This window comes from Psammomys obesus, unplaced genomic scaffold (assembly GCF_907164565.1).
Source record: "Psammomys obesus unplaced genomic scaffold, mPsaObe1.curated_primary_1811, whole genome shotgun sequence".
NCBI classification, from domain to species: Eukaryota; Metazoa; Chordata; class Mammalia; order Rodentia; family Muridae; genus Psammomys; species Psammomys obesus.
The window spans coordinates 6,726,818-6,744,400 of record NW_026596962.1 but is presented as its reverse complement, the minus strand read 5'-3'; the positions used below and the strand labels follow the sequence as shown (position 1 = coordinate 6,744,400).

General features: G+C 38.0%; 1 protein-coding gene across 2 annotated transcripts in view; it reads right to left on the bottom strand.

Moving 5' to 3' along the window:
• The window catches only part of Rttn (rotatin), a 163,221-nt gene that overhangs the window by 54,389 nt on the left and 91,249 nt on the right, over positions 1 to 17,583 (bottom strand). For both annotated transcript variants that reach the window (XM_055598738.1, XM_055598739.1), the window contains exons 29-32: positions 13,107 to 13,235; positions 12,272 to 12,382; positions 8,215 to 8,373; positions 6,049 to 6,120 (exon numbers count right to left, since the gene is read on the bottom strand). In XM_055598738.1, coding sequence (XP_055454713.1) covers positions 6,049 to 6,120; positions 8,215 to 8,373; positions 12,272 to 12,382; positions 13,107 to 13,235 — 471 coding nt within the window. The remainder of the gene's footprint in view (positions 1 to 6,048; positions 6,121 to 8,214; positions 8,374 to 12,271; positions 12,383 to 13,106; positions 13,236 to 17,583) is intronic.

Genomic DNA, 17,583 nt, shown 5'->3' with positions numbered 1-17,583 from the left:
CCTTATTTATTTATAAATTATTATGTCGATGAAACCAAGGGCTTCATCCATGCTAGTTGAGTGCTTTATCACTACTGCCCCAATGTGGTCCTTTAATGCAAGACTTTACTAAACTATCGTGGGTGAACTATTTGTCAAAAAATAAAAAATAAAATAAAAAAATCAAATAGTCAAACTTACTGTCAACACTACAAAGTTTTTCAAACAAATTAGAGTATGCTTAAATGCACACACATGATAAACAGAAGAGACGTAGTGATGCAGAACATGAGAAGCCAACACTTTTGTCACTAAGAAAGAATTAACAAGCAAAATGGTAACTGCAGTTTGACTAAGGCAGGCAGGGGTATAGGCTCAGCAGTAAAGAACTTACCTAGAATACAGAAAGCCCTCATTCCTAGAACTAAAAACAAAAGAACAGAAACAAAATATCCACCAAAGCTTACCTCCAACTTAACTCCAGCTATTTAACAGAACTCAGCCTATAAAACAAATCACTAAATATAAAACTATTTTTCTAAACATTTTTTCTAATGATGTTTAATTTTACTTTGCATTAAACTAATCATGTAAAATTATTAATTCATTTTATCAATTATGTCTATGTAATTGCCTCCTCTGTCATGGCCAGAGTCTTAAATTTAAAAATATTTATGAGAACAGGTAAAAAAAAAATTAAATGGTATGAATCATGACAACAACAAAAACAACTATTTAGAGCTCTTCACAACAATCTGTTTCGTCTTTACCCCATCAAAGAAAGACCTATTGGATGGACAATGAGAACAACTGTTAGAAAGATAAGTTACAAGCCAACCATATTCTGAGATCCTGCTTTAAAAGTGGCAGTAAAGTGAGAAGTAATAATGCTGTCTATAACAATTCAGGCAATAACTCTCTATATCATAAAATTACAAATGTAATCTAACTAAATTATACTCATCTTTTAAAAATAAATTTTAAAAATATTTTCCTAATCTTTTTTAAAAACAAAAATAACAAAAGATATTATAGTAAAGACATAAAACTCCAAACTAATTTATCCATAAAAAGAATCAAGGAAGTGACCTCAGAAAGTGATATAAATCTAACTATGACATAGAAGTTTGGGGAAATTAACCCAAGAGGCCTGATATGGGATTCATTTATGGAACATAAAACATAACAGTCTTAATCAGTTTTCCAACATTGACTCTAAGAAGACAACTGTTTATGTTGGTTCTCGCTTATAGAGGCTCCAGCTTTGTGTGGCAGAAATATCATAAAAGAATGGTGGAGCAGATGAGCGCTGGCCACCTCATGGCAGCCAGAAATCACAAGGGAAAGACCAAGCACAGGTATGTCGACCACGCACAGAATATACCCCCAGCGGCACCGCCCACCCACCCACCCACAGCGAGCCTCAGCTCCTCAAGCACTGCACTGCTCCATGGTGCCATCGCTGGCAGCAACCCACCAGCACGTAGAAATTGGGGGCATTTATGATCAAAATCCCTAACACATAAAAAGAAAAGTCATTTTTTTAAAAGTAAACACACACAAAGAAATTGTGAAAAACCAAAAAGTATAGAATAGCCAAGTCGTCAAGTAAACTGCTTGTATGTTCAGTATAAAAAAATTATGATAAAATTCTAGAAATACATGAACAAAAAGATGATGAAGAGAAAGTAGAAAGTAGCCTTGAACTCACTGGCACAGGAGACAACTTCCTGAACAGAACACCAACAGCTCAGGCTCTAAGAGCAACAATCAATAAATGGGACCTCATGAAACTGAAAAGCTTCTGTAAAGCAAAGGACACTGTCGTCAAAAGAAAACAACAGCCTACAGACTGGGAAAATATCTTCACCAACCCTACATTTGACAGAGGGCTAATATCCAGAATATATAAAGAACTCAAGAAATTAAACACCAACAAACCAAATAATCTAATTTAAAAAATGGGGTACAGAGCTAAACAGAAAATTCTCTGTAGAGGAATAATGAATGACAGAAACACTTAAAGAAATAGTCAATGTCCTCAGTCATCAGGGGAATGCAAATCAAAACGACCCTGAGATTCCTTCTCATACCCATCAGAATTGTTAAGATCAAAAATTCAAGTATCAGCACGTGCTGGAGAGGAGAAAAGGGAATACACACACGTGCTGGAGAGGAGAAAAGGGAGTACACACACTTTTAAGCCTCCCTACTGGGAGTAACCCCTCAGCTGAAGCTCCCTCTTCCGAGGAGTGTGAAGTTGACAGTCAAGAACCATCACATCAACTGCTGCTGTTGAGCACTCCTGCAATCCCAGCATTTGGGAGGCTGAGGCAGGCAGATCTCTGTGAGTTCGAGGCCAGCCTGGTCTACAAAGTGAGTCCAAGACAGCCAAGGCTACACAGAGAAACCCTGTCTCAAAAAGACAAAACAAAATAACAACAAAAACATCCAAAGACAAGTTAAAACACATATGAAAATAACACTTGGGACTTTGAGTAAAGATATATGAAAACTGTATTGTTTCTGTGACTTCCCAGAAGTCGAATATTTTTTCAAAATAAAAAGTTAAAAAAATAAAGTACTAATTCAAAGCCCTATCACAAATGTAGAAAGCAAAGTGAGAAAAGTATATTGCCCTCATAAACTAGTATTAACCTGGCATATTAAGACACATAATAATGCCTTTACTTTAAATACGATATTCTTTTCAAGGGAAGAACAATGCTATCATTATAAAAATTATGCATGAACCACCAATAGAATACACGAAACACTTTAAAATGCCTGTCTCCCCCCTAAATCAGGTCATTAGCTACAGATCATTAAATGTGATCATCTGCATATCCCCAACAAGCAGGTGCTAAACAATGTCACAGGCATGGACAAACAAGCAAACCAACAACAAAAACAGATAATCTGTCTCTGACCATTAGCTTTCTTGTCATAATCAAGTTTAATGTTAGTTGTAAACACTGCAGAGACTGGAATGCTAGTCTTCAAAGTAAAACCAGCCACAACTAGGAACAACCTAGTCAGGCTGTGGGAAACTAGTTTACAAGCACAGCCTGGCTGAGAAACACAATACAATTTCCAGCACTTCAGTGCTGATCCTGTTTTCTTTCCCTGAGAAAGATGGCCTTGATAACGCATGTGAATGAGGTGAGCCTTTAGAAACATTATTCTTAAAAGGTATGCCCCAAAGTTGAAATAGCTACAATATGAAGATTTCTGTAACACGAGCAGAGTTCTCATTCCCAGCAGAGGCTGGCTCCCTATCCCCTAAGGGAAGGTGTGGGTGTCCACCTGAGGCAGGGGAAGTAGTATTTGCATATCCATTCCATCTCCAGTTTATTTCTGAATCTACACAAAAAAAGTGGGATATTATGATACAAAACAAAGACTTCACCTACATAAGACTAGAAGAATATAAGTTGAATGCTTTGCAACACTACTAAATCAGGAAGTCTAAAGCAATGCCAATTTCCTCTCCAGTGGAAACTGGGAGAACCCTTTCCAAAACATAAAACCTATCTGTTGTAGAGCACTTGTTACCTAGCATCAGTAAGGCTTTGGTTCAATCTCCAGAGCCATAAGTCCTGATGCAACACAAAGTACCTGGGCAGGATGGCACAAGGGGTAGGGGTTGGGGCAGGCAGGCAGCTGTGCTCCCATCTCTGAGAAGGAGTCTGGGGAATGGGCCAAGAGGGAGGAGAGGAGTGAGGGGCTGCAGTTAGTATGTAAAGTGATTAAATAAATTAAAGAAAAGAGAAACTATGACCCTAACCTTCAGAAACAAACATTCCACACAAGAAGATACATTTTAATGGTAAGAAATGAGGCAATGCAGTAAAAGTAATAAGCACTACAGAACCCAATCTAATGGTTAAAACACACACACACACACACACACACACACACAACAAAAAAACCGAAACACTAATGTCTTTCAGAGAAGATTAAAGACTGTAGTGGTTAGTAGAATATTTTAGAACTATTTTCAGGGGCTGGCAGGATGACTTGGATAGGAGCACCTGCTGTGTAAGCCTGCTGGCCTGAGTCCCACAAAAGAGGAAGGAAAAACAGACTTCACAGAGCTGTCGCCCTACTTCTCCACCTGCACCGTGGGGTGCACACACACGTGCACACGCAAACATGCAAACACACAAATTACAGACACAAATACACATGCACACACGCACAAAGACACAGACAGACACACAGACACGCAGACACGCCTTCACACAGACACGTATATAAACACAGACACACACAGACACAGACTCACAGGGACAAACACACACACATACACTCAGACATATGCACATACATGCACACACATAAACACAGACACAAATACTAGCAAGGCTAGAGATGAATTATGGCAACAACACTGCTAACATGCTTTGTAAAGCCTGACGAGGTGAACAACCCAGGAAGAAAACAGCAGCAGGATCTTGCATCAGGAGCTTCTTGAAACTCAGCTTGATTCAGTCACTGCTAGTGTATGTGCTGATGCAAGCTTAAAACATTTACAGAGGATCTGGAAAAGCACTATACAATATTCTTATAAGCACACAATCGTAAGATGAGGATGAGAAAAATAACACATACGCCAATGACAGTACTTTCACATTCTTCAAATTATCCACTTACATATTAACTAATTAGTGACTTGACATTCACTATTTTAAAAAAATCTAATATTAAGAAAAAAAGATAAATCATGGTTCCAAGTGTATACTAGCTCAGGAAAAATACAACCAACTTTATTTATTATTAAGTTATAGGGCCAATTTAATGATGTGGACAAGAAAGAGACTCTCTATACTCACAGCAAAGATATGCCATTGACTAACTCTATGGCTTCATTAAGCTATTTCAAACCTTTGTGCTAAAACTTCTAAACTATATAGTGAGGAAAATAGTTCACAATACTCAACCATTATGCCAGTTAATACAAAGAAGCTTCAAGACAAGACTTCGTATGTATCATGCTAAGCATTACTAACTCTAAAAGTATTAACCTCTACAGAAAACAATTCTATTGATTTTATTAGCAGGCGGGGCATGGTGGCACATGCCTTTAGTCCCAGCTCTGAAGGGCAGAGGAAGGCAGATTTCTGTTGAGTTTGAGGTCAACCTGATATACATAGTGAGTTCCTGGGCAGCCAAAGCTACATGGTGAGTTCTTGTCTCAAAACAAACAAATACATAAAAATAAAATGTTTTCTTGAAGGCTGGAGAGATTGAGATTTTATTTGAGGCTCAGTGATTAAGAGGACATTTCATGCTTACAGAGGACCCGGTTTGACTCGCTGTACCTACATGGTGAATCATAATCATCTGTAACTCCAGTTCTAAGGGATCTGACACCCTCTTCTTACCTCTGTGGGCACCAGGCATGCATGTGGTTCACATACACATGAAGGCAAAACATACACATAAAATAAGTAAATCTTAATTTTTTAAATTAAGAATTTTAATTACTCTGTGTGTATATATATACACGTGCCACAGCATGTATGTGGAGCTTAGAGGACAATTTTACAGAATCATTTCGCTCCTTCCACCTGCTGGGCCATTTCACATGGGAGAATGTTTCACTGCGAGCAAGCATCAGACAGTTACTATCCTCTGATGATGAAGTGGTTGCGGCCATATACATAGTTTTTAAGTCATAAAGTTTAGCCATTTGGTATCAACAAGGGACGGGTTCTTTCGACTCTCACAAATACTAAATGCTGTAGACAGAGAATTCCTATACACAGTGTGACATTTGTGTATTAGCTGTGCATACCCTGCCATGTAACTTAAAAGCTCTCTAAGTCCCCACAATACCTGATTGCTATTCTATACGGCTGTCATGCTGTACTGTTTAAGAATAAGAAGAAAAAAGTCTGCAACTGTTCAGAACAATCACTTCTTCTCGAATATTTTTGATCCCTGCTTGCGTAAATCCACAAATATGAAAACCACAGACACAAAAGGCTAGTTGCACACATACGCTGGAAATTCAAAACTAACTACTATAAAATATGTACTAGATTGGTAACCAATTATACCCACCTGCCACGTATAACCCTTCATAATTTCTGAAGGCATCGGAATTACAAGGAGATTCTGAAGAATAAATGCAGCCTGAGAATTAAAAACACAAAATGTCAATACTGCCATCTTGTTGTCATCTCTGAAATAACCAATTGCTATAATTAAATAACAGAGGCGGCAGCTGGGCAGTTATACAAGCTGAGATCCTCTCAAGATCTCATAAACTTCATTTCTTATTAGCTGATGATTGAATCAGGTGATGAGAAAACTATGGAATTATTTTATAAGAAAATATATTTTTTTCTTTCTATTAATTCATTTATCTATCTATTTATTTATTTATTTATTTTATTAGTTACATTTTATTAACTCTGTATCCCAGCTGTATCCCGCTCCCTCATTCCCTCCCAAATCCTCCCTCCCTCATCTCCTCCTTGCTCCTTTCCAAGTCCACTGATGGGGGGGACCTCCTCCCCTTTCATCTGACCCTGTTTTATCAGGTATCTTCAGGACTGGCTGCAAAGTCCTCCTCTAAGGCCTAGCAGGACTGCTCCTCCCTTGGGGGGTGGGAGGTCAAAGAGCCTGCCATTGAGTTCCTGTCAGAAATAGTCCCTGTTCCCCTTACTATGGGAAACCAATTGGTTACTGAGCTACCACAGGCTTCATCCAAGCAGAGGTTCTAGGTTATATCCACACATGGTCCTCAGTGGAGTGTCAGTCTCAGAGAAGACGCCTGTGCCCAGATATATTTTTTACTGTTTCAAAATTCAGTTTCATGGAAAAAATGATTAGTATTAGACATTCTAAAACCATTTTAAAAATACACGTCTTCAAATCCCTTTGTCAGAAGGGTTACACACATAGCCTTCTCCCTCCTCAATTCTCTCTTTCATACAAAACTTCCTAATAAACTTAAAGCACAAATGTCTAACTTTACCTAACCTATCAGAATATAAGCTGAAAAAAAATCAAATAATCAAACAAATATAAGAACTGATTTTCATTTCAGGAAAGATTTGCTATAATCATACTAAGAGAATAACAAGAATGTGAGAACTGTTAAGAGTAAAGCTTCCATCCATCTTTACTGGAAGTCATTTTAACAAGTTGAAGTTAACAGATAAAGAAAAATCCCTAAAAGTAATAATCACCATTTGAAATTATGACAGCTACTAATAAGAGAACTGGCTTTATGTATTTGCCCCTGGATACTGGTTATTGGTGGTCCAGGAACTTCTGATTTCCTCAGAAAGTTCTGAGCACTATTTGTTTGTTATTTTTAAAACTACTAGCATGAGTCATTACTTGGCCGAAGTAGCAATAAAAAGAAAACACCAGTTTGAGCTGACAAGATGTCTCAGTAGATGGAGGCATTTATAGATACAACCAATGACCCAGGTTTAATCCCTAGAACACAGGGATTTGTTCCCTGGACCTCACAAGCATACGCATCTGCACAAATGACATAAATAAATAACTTTAAAAACAGGGAGGAGATGAGGGAAGGAGAGTGGGATTGGGAGGGAATGAGGGAGTGGGATACAGCTGGGATACAGAGTTAACAAAATGTAACTAATAATAAAAATAAAAAAATACATACTGAAAAAAACCCACAAATTAAGTTAGTGTTTATTTTCTCCTCAAATATTATTGACATATAGTATGAAATATTATCTTGAAAATACTTTATCATTATTATGGATTTGTAAGCATTAAAGGCTCACACATGTTGAGGTAAAAACAAATGTTTTCCATGAATTACTTTGCAATGTATAAAATAAACGTACACATGAAAGTATATCATATTCTGGGACAGCAAGATGGCTATTCTAGTCAAGGTACTTATGCCAAGACTGAATTCTGTCCCCAGAACCCACGATGGAAGGAGAGAACAGATGCTCAGAAGTTGTCCTCCGACAGCAGAACATGTGCACACATATGCAAAATAAATAATAGATATTTAATACAAAATTTAAAATCGTCTGCTTATTCATCACAATAAAGGACTTGAAGTTTCACTGTAAATTAATCGCTTTCATTTTTGCAAGTAAAATAAATGATGTTTTTTTCTTGGTCTACTGTGCTGAACAGCAGGTCAAGTGTGGCTTACAGACACTCCTGCTCATACTAGTCTGTGACAGGAAAGGGGTGGGGAGGTGGGCTAGACTGCTAAAACACACATACCTCCCGGCGTACCACACTGCATTCTGACTGATCCAGAAGAATGTTCAGCACGGTTCCCCAGAGCCCACCAGAAATATTCTGACAACTGTTTGCCAAGGCCATACAACCAGCTTCAATGGTAGTCAGTGCTGATCCCAATCCCAGTGAGGTGAATCTCACCTGTCAAGTAAAGACAGAGGTGTGAAATGCAAGGAGATTCTTTCCCAGCATGAAGTCTATCTGGTCCAAAGGAAGTGTCAGACTGTGTGAATATGCAGCCAGGAGTGGTGGTGCACACCTATAATTCCAGCACTCGGGTAGGCAGAGGCAGGTGGATCTCTGTGAGTTTGAGTCCAGCCTGGTCGATATAGTGACTCCAGGACAGCCAAGGCTACACAGAGAAACGGTCTCAAAAAACAAAACAAAACAACAAAAAAGAACTGTGTTAATATGCATTAGTTTTTACATTTCTACACAATAATGGACACTCAGAAACAGTGTCCTACATATGTTTGAAGATGGTACTGGTTTTACATTCCTACATACTTATAGGACACAGCGTCTACATGTGTGTGAATTTGTCATTAGCTTTAGAGAAATTCTGTATCGGGGTTGGAAAAAGAAAAAAGCAATGACCTAAAAAGGAAGCAGACTATAATCAAATGTTATATGAGCTTAACCTAGATATCTGTACGTAAACATTAAAGCAGTTATGATTTATAATTTTTTTTTTTTGAAGAAAAAGCAACCAGTCCTGATGAGACCTGATAGGCTAGGGTCAAAGAGAAGGTAAGGAGGACCACCCTTATCAGTGGACTTGGGGAGGGGGTTTTAGGCAGAAAAGAGGTAGGGGGGTGGAATTGCGAGGAGATGAGGGAGGGGGCCACATTTGGGATACAAATTGAATAAATTGCAATAAATGATAATAAAAAAGTTAAAAAATTAAAATTAAAAAAGAAAGAAAAATCAAAGGAAACAATCATATTTACTTAACATTTCAATTTATTCCTCATTTTAAAAAATACCCATTATTTTGCTCTATTTTTTTTTAACTTAGTATTGGAGGGGCATGGGAAGAGATGAGGGAAGGAGGGTAGGATTGGGAAGGGACAAAGGAGGGGGCTACAAAGTGAATAAACTTTAATAAATAAAAAATAAAGAAATTTTAAAAAAAACTTAGTGTTTTCTAAATAAATATTTTTACCTTTTTGTTTGTTTGTTTGTTTTTCAAAACAGGGTTTCTCTGTGTAGCCCTGGCTATCCTAGACTCACTTTGTAGACAACTTTGTAGGAACTCAGAGATCCGCCTCAAGTGCTGGGATTACAGGTGTCTACCACAGAGCCCAGCTTAGTTTTCACTTTTTAATACTTCATTTCAAAACTGTGTAGCTGGATCAAATTTCTTATAGGGCACATGGTACTTTCTCAAGTTATTTTAAGAGAAAATTGTTTCAAAAAGAGCTTAATATGGTATAGAAATGCTGGCCATAGCATAACTGCTATTTAAGGTAACAGTTTGGTGCATTTCTGGATTTTGAACAGAAATTCATTTTCAGTGACAATTAAGAACAAAAGTAACAGAGCCATGAAATAGTCAGTGTAAGTCCAGGTGCGAAGTCCCTAGAGCTGCACCCTCCAAGCTCAAACCAAACACTTCTACAAATCAAGGTCTGCAGTATGACCCACCAGCTCTTACTCAACATCCCTTATCAAAGGGCTAAATAATGTAAACTTTGTATTAAAATGGCACTTAAATATTACTAGGCCTTTGAAATGAAGAGGGCTGGCTGCCTGCAACAAGGAGGAAGTATGAACACACACTGAGAAGGTACACGTCCACAGTGAGAAAGCAGTCTCCCAAGAAGCCAATGTGCCCCATAAGCGGGAAACTGCTCTGCTGCTTTTTAAAGCCGTCCATTTTGTGCTATTGATTATGGCAACCTGAGAAGAATACAGATTTTTTTCTACCAACAAGCTATATTAAAACAAATAACTAATGACACAGAAGTGACTTTTGAACTATATGACAGGTTAGAGTCTGCAAGACTACAGGTTCATACCAGGAAGATAAACTGTAAGAGTGATTCTGGTGTGATGACAGAAAGCAATGAGAACATGTTTTTAGAAATGTGATAGATATGGAAGAAGAGTAACACTTAAAAGATGTCGCTGTGATTTAGACAAGTAACCAAAAAGGCTTGTGTTAAATGTGTGATCCCCAGTCCATGGAACCATTCCTACAACTGTTAGGGATCAGGTGGTCACGAGTCTTCTAACCACATGGTGGCAAGCCCCAAAAAGGAATGTTGAGATCCTGGCCTCTGTTTTTGCTGCCCAGCTGCCAGAAGGTGAGTGCTGTGCTAGCCCATGGGCTCCCGCCAAGACACTGCTACAGGACCAAAAGCAATGAGACTGAAGCTTTCCAAGCCGTGAGCCAAAACAAACCCCGACTTTCTTTTTAAGTTGTTTTACTCTGGCATTTGTTATAGTGATGTAAAGCTGCTTTACACAAACAGGAGTAAAAGTGGTTCAACTGTGTTCAAATGTTAAATGTTTTGTGAGTAATGAAATTAAACACATAGTTGAAAATATTTCTAAGCAAAGTGTATTAATTCCTCCTGAGTTCTTATAACAAAATGCAAAGGAATTAACAATTCATTTGTAAAATTTTTTTAAATGGACTTATAAGTGATTAAAAAATTCTGAGCTCTCTACATACGAAATGAGAAGGCTTGTTCTGAAAAGGCCACAGAGATATGGCTGAAAAACTGTTTCATGAAGAGGTTGTGAATGTTGTCTCGACAGTTTAGCAGGAGCCAGAATGGAGATGAGAACGGACCAGCACAGACAATGTCAGTATGGAATGGCGGAAATACGTAAGTGAACCGCAGTGCCTGGGAGACTGTGGGGCTTGGATTCCATGGCAAAACATGCTATTCTCCAAAGAGAAGAATGGTTCCAAATGTACTGAGATATTTAGGGCGGCCATGCCTACCTCAGGCACGGAGGCAAGGCCACAGCTCCAGTCTCTAAGGCTGTGGCGGCCTTTCTAGTTTCACTGGACCAGGAAGGCCCAGGCCAGTGCCTCAAGGAAGGTGCTGCTGTCCTTGACCACAACAGCACAGGTGGAGCCCAGAAAAACAGCCTTAAGCAGTCAGGCTACTCACTGAGCTGTAGGAAGCTAGGGGCCGAGAACCTTTCTCTAGCCTGCAGAGCCTGTAATCCACAGTATCGAGAAAGGGCTTGGGCTCTGAGTGCTACTGCAATTTGCTTCCTCAGCACGAACACCTGTACTGCAACCTCATTTCCTCCACTTCTATTTCTCCCTTTGGGATTAGAAATGTGTATCCTATGACAACTCTACAATCAGGTAGAGACAAATAATTTCTGTCTTTCATAGCCTCCTAGGTGAGAACAAATTTTTTCCTCAGGATGAACCACATGAATTCTCATCTATTCCTGATTTAGATAATATTTACACAAGACATTGGACTTCAGAGTATAAAGTTGAGGTTACAGTGAGTTAAATTTTGTTTTGGGGTTTTTAAAACTACCTACAGTGATTAATGTACTTACTTGAAAAGAGAAGTATGTGAATTTTAATGGAAAAGAGTTAGACAGCTAAGCTGAGAGATGACCAATCTCAGTGAAGGCTTTAATTCTCAATGTAACCTGTTTGGAAATAGGGCTTCCTCAAGATAATAAAAATATAATGAACTCTTTAGCAATGAGGTCCTACCCCCAACCAGACTGGTGACTGCCTACACAAATACAGTGAAAAGCCCTGTAGACACTCTGCAAAAAGACAGGCATCTGTAAGTGAGAATAAGAGTAGTGTCCAGAGCCTGGCTATGCTGGTACACAGACCGTGGATTTCCAGCCAACAAAACTATAAAGCAAAAACTCTCTTACAGCAATAACCCAGTCAACACTGCTTCTTTATGACTGCCTGAGGGAAGACAGGGGTTAAATAAAACATAAGCTGTATCAACTATGATAACCCACAATGTGTATATACGTTCCGTTTCTTTTGCTTTTCAATCCAGACAAAACATTGTTAGAATTCTTGTACACCAACCTCCGGGTCTCTGTCAACCCACAGGGGAATCAGCCAGGCCAAGCCTTGCGGAGAAGGAGTGTGTTCTTCACTCTGGCTACCCAAAGGCAAGAACCAAAGCGGCATCCACTCCTAGAATGAAACAAGGACATGGTAATCCAATTAAGTTTACAGAGCCTAAAACAAGTCTAAATTTTTGAAGATCAAAAAGTAAAAATGCACGGTTGGCCAAATAATACAAATAAAAATATTGGCTACCCTTAGAACAATTTTCAACAGAGGCTCCCATAATTTAGCGAAAAAAAATGTAGTGTTTTACTTAATAATTTCAACCAAAATAATTTTTTAAATAAATTCAGACACATATAACTTCCAAGACATGCTGTACCCAAAACAATTATTTTCCTAAAGATTTTAATTTTGAGCCCAGCACTTGGGAGGCGCAGGCAGGCAGATCTTTGAATCCGAAGTTAGACTGGTCTACAAGGAGAGTTCCGGGACAGCCAGGACTACACAGAGAAGCCCTATTTGGAAAGATTAAAAAAAAAAAAAAAAAAAAAAAAAAAAGGTTTTGTGTTTATGTTTTTTGTGTGTAAGGCACATGTGTAAGTTTCCTGCAGAGGTCAGACAAGAGACTTGAATCCCCTGGAGGCAGTGCTATAGGCAGCTATAAATCAATCACTGTATGTACTGAAAACCAAACTCAGGTTCTCTGGAGGAGCAGCCAGCACTCTACACCCGCCAAGTCAAAACTAACATTTTCATGTAGCAAGTTCCCATGCTTGAAGTGTATCAGACACAGCACATTCCCTGTTCAAGACACAGTTCAGATGATGGCAGCTTCTGCTTCTCTTACCGAGTGTGGTGCCTGGGCAATCATCTCATGGGATAAATGAAGTAAGCACAGAACTGTGCTCTTCGTAACACCTTTCCCCATGAAGGACATAGCATTTCCTCCCCGTTCCACATAAAAAGAAGTAATTACCTAAAAAGAAAATATAAGCAGTTTTATATTGGCTTTCCTTTTCAGGGTATAAAACAGTAAGTATCTTTCTGATAACTTATGTAATCAAACATTAGCCACATAAACTTAAAACAGTCTTATAAATTAAAAGTGACTACAGTGGTAAATTTTACCATAGTTAAAAAATGTTTTAAATGTTTTCAACTTTGTTCAAAGGTTGTTTATTTAGTATCTTCCTAGGACATTTTTTTAGAGTTACAATATGAATATAATACTTAAGTGTTGTAGCATTTTTAATTAAAATATTTAAAGTATTATACAATTATTAGATCTATAAAACTCACTGACTACCAGGATCATGCTAACTTTGTGTTAAAGGCAAATAAAAATTGTATTTACTTCTAAGTGATCTTATATTTCTACTGCACATTTGAGTATATGTTTATCATTTCCATAACTGGTCCTTACCTGACTTCTTTCCCACACATCAGAGAGCTCTGACACTTCTCCAACAGCACCAACACAGTAGTATTTGTCTTGTGAAGAGAAACCCTTAACTAAGCAACTACATCAGAAAACTCTTGATGTCTGATTTATAAACATTCAATTATGTGCCAGTTTTCATTGGCCATTTCTGTATGGCTTATACATTGCTCCCAAGCAGCGAAAAAAGAAATACTTTTTAAGATTGTCAACTTAAAATTTAAAAGTTCAGTAAGACAAAAATTATTTCTAATTTATAATCTTTAGTCATCTTTTTCAACAGCAGTGTTTATGTCTCATACCTTTGAAGAAAAATTCTAAGTCCAAACAAACAATACTTCTTGCTTTTAACACTGATAAAACTGAAGTGCTGGCTCTGGCTAAGACCTCACTGCCCTCTTTCATGGCAAACCTCCACATGGGCCACTTTATATCACCTCCGTGGGTTTCTTTCAGGGTTTGTTTCTTCAACTCATGCAGCAAAACAGTCATATAAATATATATATATATATATATATATATATATATATATATATATATATATATATAAATTACTTATATGTTTGTGTTTCCACATATATCTGTATGTATATACGCGTACATATATACAGACATACATATATATGCAAACAAACATATACATATTGATATGTATATACCATTTATATGTACATATACATGTATATATGTGAGTGTGTTTTGGTGGTAGTGGTAGTTTCAAGTCAGAGTTTCTCTATGTATCCTTGGCTGTCCTGGATTCGCTTTGTAGACTAGACTGGTCTCAACTCACAGAGATCCATCTGCCTCTGCCTCCCCAAGTGCTGGGATTACAGGTGTGTGCCACCATACTTGGCTATATACATAATTTTTAAAAATGACCTGCTAAAATAAAACTCAAAGGCTTTGTCCAAAGATAAATGTTTTTTAAAACAGATAACATAAAATTATCTCTCAAAGAACAAGACTAGGCAGAAGTTAGAGACTGTGACCAACAGCGCCATAAGCTCAACTAATTTTGCAAAATGTGGGTTTAATTATGTTTTTCATAATTAAAAACTTAAGTTTTTAAGTGACTACATTAAAAATTAAAATTCTGAATGATCGGAGTTGGAGAGATGGCTCAGAGGTTAAGAGCACTGGCTGCTGCTCCACAGGTCCCGAGTTCAATTCCCCTCAACCACATGGTGGCTCATAACCATGAGATCTGGTGCCCTCTTCCGGTATGCATCAAGGTAGAATACTGTATACATAGTATATAATAAATAAATCTTTAAAAAATTCTGAATTATCAAATCCTTATTATTTTCTTTTTACCATCTGTGTAATAATCTTACTTCCAGATCATCACACCTGTTCATAACTTTGGTATTATTTGTCAGAACTCTGGAATTATATATCACATAGGTGATTTTAAAAATGAACTTAGTGTTTATTCACATATCATAATTAGTTGTGAATAGCTGAAAATTATATACCACTACAAAAGGCAAATGTCAGATCTGCTGTATAGAAACAAAAATAGGACTTGATCTTGGAAAATCCACTCTTTCCAGAAAGAATTAGCTTCAGTTAGAGGAACCATTAAGCAAATCAGTGAGACCAACAATGAATCTTGCTATGTGCACTCATATAAGCTTTACTTCCTCCTTAATAACATGAGTTTTGAAAGCATAATACAGTAAAGAGACCACTCACCTAATCAACTGAGCACAAAGTCCTAGATTAAATGCAACAGCTGTAATTTCTATCAAAAATTTCTTGATATTAACTTCCTGTTACTGAATGTAAAGACAAATGTTTTTCTCCTTACTCTCAATGAAGTATTAAACAAACACTTGTTTATTCCAAATCTTTACTTACTAATCAAATTTTCATAACTGTGAAATATTATAAAATAGGAAATATTTTTCTTGGTCGATAAGCTCTAAAGTTTATTACCTCAGGACAATTAACATCGAATGAAGTTACTGCCCTCTAACTAGATTTGCTATTAAAATTAAACACTTTATTCTACAATATCATAAACAGCTAATTTTAATTTCTAGAATTTGAAGAACTGATCAGAAATCTTCCATAATCTTAAAAACAAAAGTACATCTGACAGTTTCCAAATATAAACAGAACACTGAGCTTCTCTTCAAATTGTAATTCTTCATGCATCCCTGATCTGAAATATATATATTTAACTTTTATTAATTACACACTTTATTCATTTTGTATCCCCCCATAAGCCCCTCCCTCCTCCCCTCCCAGTCCCACCCTCCCCCCCTTTCTGCATGTATGCCCCTCCCCAAGTCCACTGATAGGAGAGATTCTCTTCTCCTTCTTTCTGATCGTAGCCATTAGGGAAATGCAAATCAAAACAACCCTGAGATTTCACCTTACACCCATCAGAATGGCCAAGATCAAAAACTCAAGTGACAACACATGCTGGAGAGGTTGTGGAGAAAGGGGAACCCTTCTCCACTGCTGGTGGGAATGTAAACTTGTACAACCACTCTGGAAATCAATCTGGCACTTTCTCAGACAACTAGGAATAGCGCTTCCTCAAGATCCAGCCATACCACTCCTAGGCATATACCCAAAAGAGGCTCAAGTACACAAAAAGAACATTTGCTCAACCATGTTTGTAGCACTTTATTTGTAATAGCCAGAAGCTAGAAACAGCTCAGATGCCCCTCAACTGAAGAATGGATGCAGAAACTGTGGTACATCTATACAATGGAGTATTACTCAGCAATGAAAAATAAGGAAATCATGAAATTTGCGGGGAAATGGTGGGACCTGGAAAGGATCATCCTGAGTGAGTTGTCCCAGAAGCAAAAAGACAAGCATGGTATATACTCACTCATATATAAACATACAACATAGAATAAACACACTAAAATCTGTACATCTAAACAAACTAAGCAAAACAGAGGACCCTAACTAAAATGTTCAATCCCCATCCTGAAAGGCAAAGAGGATGGACATCAGAAGAAAAAGAAAACAGGAAACAACCTAGGAACCTGCTACAGAGGGCCTCTGAAAGCCAGAAGAAAACAGGAAACAACCTAGGAACTTGCCACAGAGGGCCTCTGAAAGCCTCTGCAGTATAGACTATCAAAGCAGATGCTGAGCCCGATGGCCAACTGACGAGCAGAGTGAATGGAATTTTATGTAAGAAGTGGGAAATAGTAAGAGCTGGAGAGGACAGGAACTCCACAAGCAGAGCAACAGAACAAGAAAATTTGAACACAGGGAACTTCCCAGAGACTCATACTCCAACCAAGGACTATTCGTGGAGATGACCTAGAACCCCTGCACAGATGTAGCCCATGGCAGTTAAGTGTCCAAGTGGGTTCCATAGTAATGGGAAGAGGGACTGCCTCTGACATAATCTGATTGGCCTGCTCTTTGATCCCCTCCCCCTGAGGGGGGAGCAGCCTTACCAGGCCACAGTAGAGGACAATGCAGCCACTTTTGATGAGAACTGATAGACTAAGACCAGAAAGGAGAGGAGAACCTCCTCTATCAGTGGACTTGGGGAGTGGCATGCATGCAGAAAGGGGAGGGAGGGTGGGATCGGGAGGGGAGGAGGGTGGGGCTTATGGGGAGATACATAATGAATGAAGTGTAATTAATAAAAAATTAAAAAAAAGAAATGTACTGAATAATAGCAGTATATGTAAACGTCTATAGGTAAATGTCATCTACAGACCAGCAGTACTTATCACAGAGCTACAATAAAGAGGAAAAACCTTAGTAAAGGAAGCAAGTTAAGCCTTAAAGTCTACGTAGAGATTGGTGTTCATAAAAGACAGAAACTGCCAGTCTTTACTAAAAAGAAAAAAGAGAAGAGAAGAGAAGAGAAGAGAAGAGAAGAGAAGAGAAGAGAAGAGAAGAG